The sequence below is a fragment of the Fonticula alba genome, assembly GCF_000388065.1.
Source record: "Fonticula alba strain ATCC 38817 unplaced genomic scaffold supercont2.18, whole genome shotgun sequence".
NCBI lineage: Eukaryota > Rotosphaerida > Fonticulaceae > Fonticula > Fonticula alba.
Genome location: NW_009242988.1, coordinates 85,931 through 87,574, shown reverse-complemented (window position 1 = coordinate 87,574; position 1,644 = coordinate 85,931). Strand labels below are relative to the sequence as shown.

The 1,644-nt window shown below is 70.6% G+C and overlaps 2 protein-coding genes across 2 annotated transcripts in view; both read left to right on the top strand.

Moving 5' to 3' along the window:
* Nucleotides 1-269, top strand: part of H696_06093 (solute carrier family 25, member 46) — a gene marked incomplete at both ends in the record, with an annotated part of 793 nt that extends 524 nt beyond the window's left edge. Inside the window, one exon of the mRNA XM_009499855.1 lies at nucleotides 231-269. Within this exon, the coding sequence (XP_009498130.1) occupies nucleotides 231-269 (39 nt within the window). The remainder of the gene's footprint in view (nucleotides 1-230) is intronic.
* Nucleotides 270-398: 129 nt separating this feature from the next.
* H696_06092 (hypothetical protein) lies at nucleotides 399-1,329 on the top strand (the record flags this gene model as incomplete). The annotated part of the gene is made up of 2 exons (XM_009499854.1): nucleotides 399-998; nucleotides 1,268-1,329. Exons 1-2 carry the CDS (start codon nucleotides 482-484, stop codon nucleotides 1,327-1,329), a joined length of 579 nt encoding a protein of 192 aa, XP_009498129.1. The 5' UTR covers nucleotides 399-481.
* Nucleotides 1,330-1,644: the final 315 nt, after the last annotated feature.

The window sequence follows — 1,644 nt, the reverse complement described above, 5'->3', positions numbered from 1 at the left end:
GGGAGGTGTTCCCGGGCCGCCGCGCTGGGCAGGGCCCCCCAAAGAAGTGCCTCGATGTTGGCCACTCCACGGTGGGTCCCCCGCCTCCGGGGGGGGGGGGGGGGCCCGGGCCGGGGCAGGGCGCAGGCGCATCGGTCCTCCGGCACGTGTGGCCGGATCCCCGCGGTGCGTTGGCATTTGCTCATTGCGCGATCCTCCGCGGCGTGCGTGGTTCTCCCCCGGGGGGGGAGGAGGCGGCGGCGGGGGCACGCGTGCGGGGCACCGGGTGAGTTCTCGGGCGGCGGGGGGAGATCCCGCGCGCTCGGGCCGAGGGGCCCCCGGCGGACAGGGGGGGGCTCTTGGGCGGCCACAGGCCCGGGCGTCCCGGGCGCCGGCGAGCCAGCGTACTCCCTCCCCCCCTGCCGTCCACATTTCTGCCCCGCCACCACCAGCCGCCCCTCCCCCCGCTCCCTCGCCCGCGTCCGCGCATACACACGTAGCCATGTCCTCGCGCAAGAAGGCGGTCCCGGCCTTCGAGCTGATCACGCCAGGGACCAAGTCCAAGTCGAAAGCCAAGACCTCGGCATCGAGCAAGCCCGGCTCGCGGACGACCTCCTCTCGGGCCGAGGGCAGGGCGCCCGCCGAGTCGCCGGCCGCCGCGCCGGCGGTGCCCGAGCCTGTGGCGGCCTCCGGGCTGGCACAGGCCGCCGAGCCGGTGCAGGCCGCCGAGCGGGCTGAAGCCCCGGCTCCGGTCGATCGGTCGTCCAGGCGCTCTGAGCGTGATGCCTCCTCCGAGCGGTCGTCGCGCCGGGGTCGGGATGCCTCTTCGGAGCGGTCCTCGCGCCGGGGCCGAGACATCTCCTCCGAGCGTTCATCGCGCCGGGGCCGGGATGCCTCTTCGGAGCGGTCCTCGCGCCGGGGCCGAGACATCTCCTCCGAGCGTTCATCGCGCCGGGGCCGGGATGCCTCCTCCGAGCGGTCCTCGCGCCGGGGCCGAGACATCATCTATATGGCTGGATGTGTGTGCCCCTGTATGTGTGTGTGTGTCTCTACATGTGCATGTGCGTGCGTCAATGTGGCTGCTCCCATCATTTGGCAGGGAATGATCGTGGAAAGAATGGCGTCTGTGTCCCTGGAGACTCTGCGATTCGATTGGGCCATCATTCACCCCCGGGGCGCAGCCCTGCCGGGCACTGTGTACCGGCCCCGAGACCACATCCACAGGAGGATCGCATCCACAATTACACCCGCAGAAGGATTGCCCGCCCCCCCCCACTGGCAGCCATAGGCGCCCTCCTTGCCCCCGTTCTCTGCCCGGGGAATGGTCCCAAGCCTATTCGGTCGTTTTGATCCAAGCCAAGAGAACACGCGAGACACATGCACACATGCACATACACGCAGGGAGGACCCTCTCGTGGTGCGCGCATGACCGCCATCCCCACCGGCCCAGCCGACAGGGGAGTTCCCACACACGCACATGCCCCGGCACCCACACGGCCAGGCAACAAACACCACCAGGGTCCATGTCACCGGGACCCGAGCTCCAACAGACCCCCCAGGCCGGGAAAAGAATGTCTATAGGCAGGGAAAGATAGGGGGGAGGATGCCCCCACATGCGTCGAGGACGGCCGGGCATGGAAGGGGAGGCGCAAGGGGGAGAGGCGG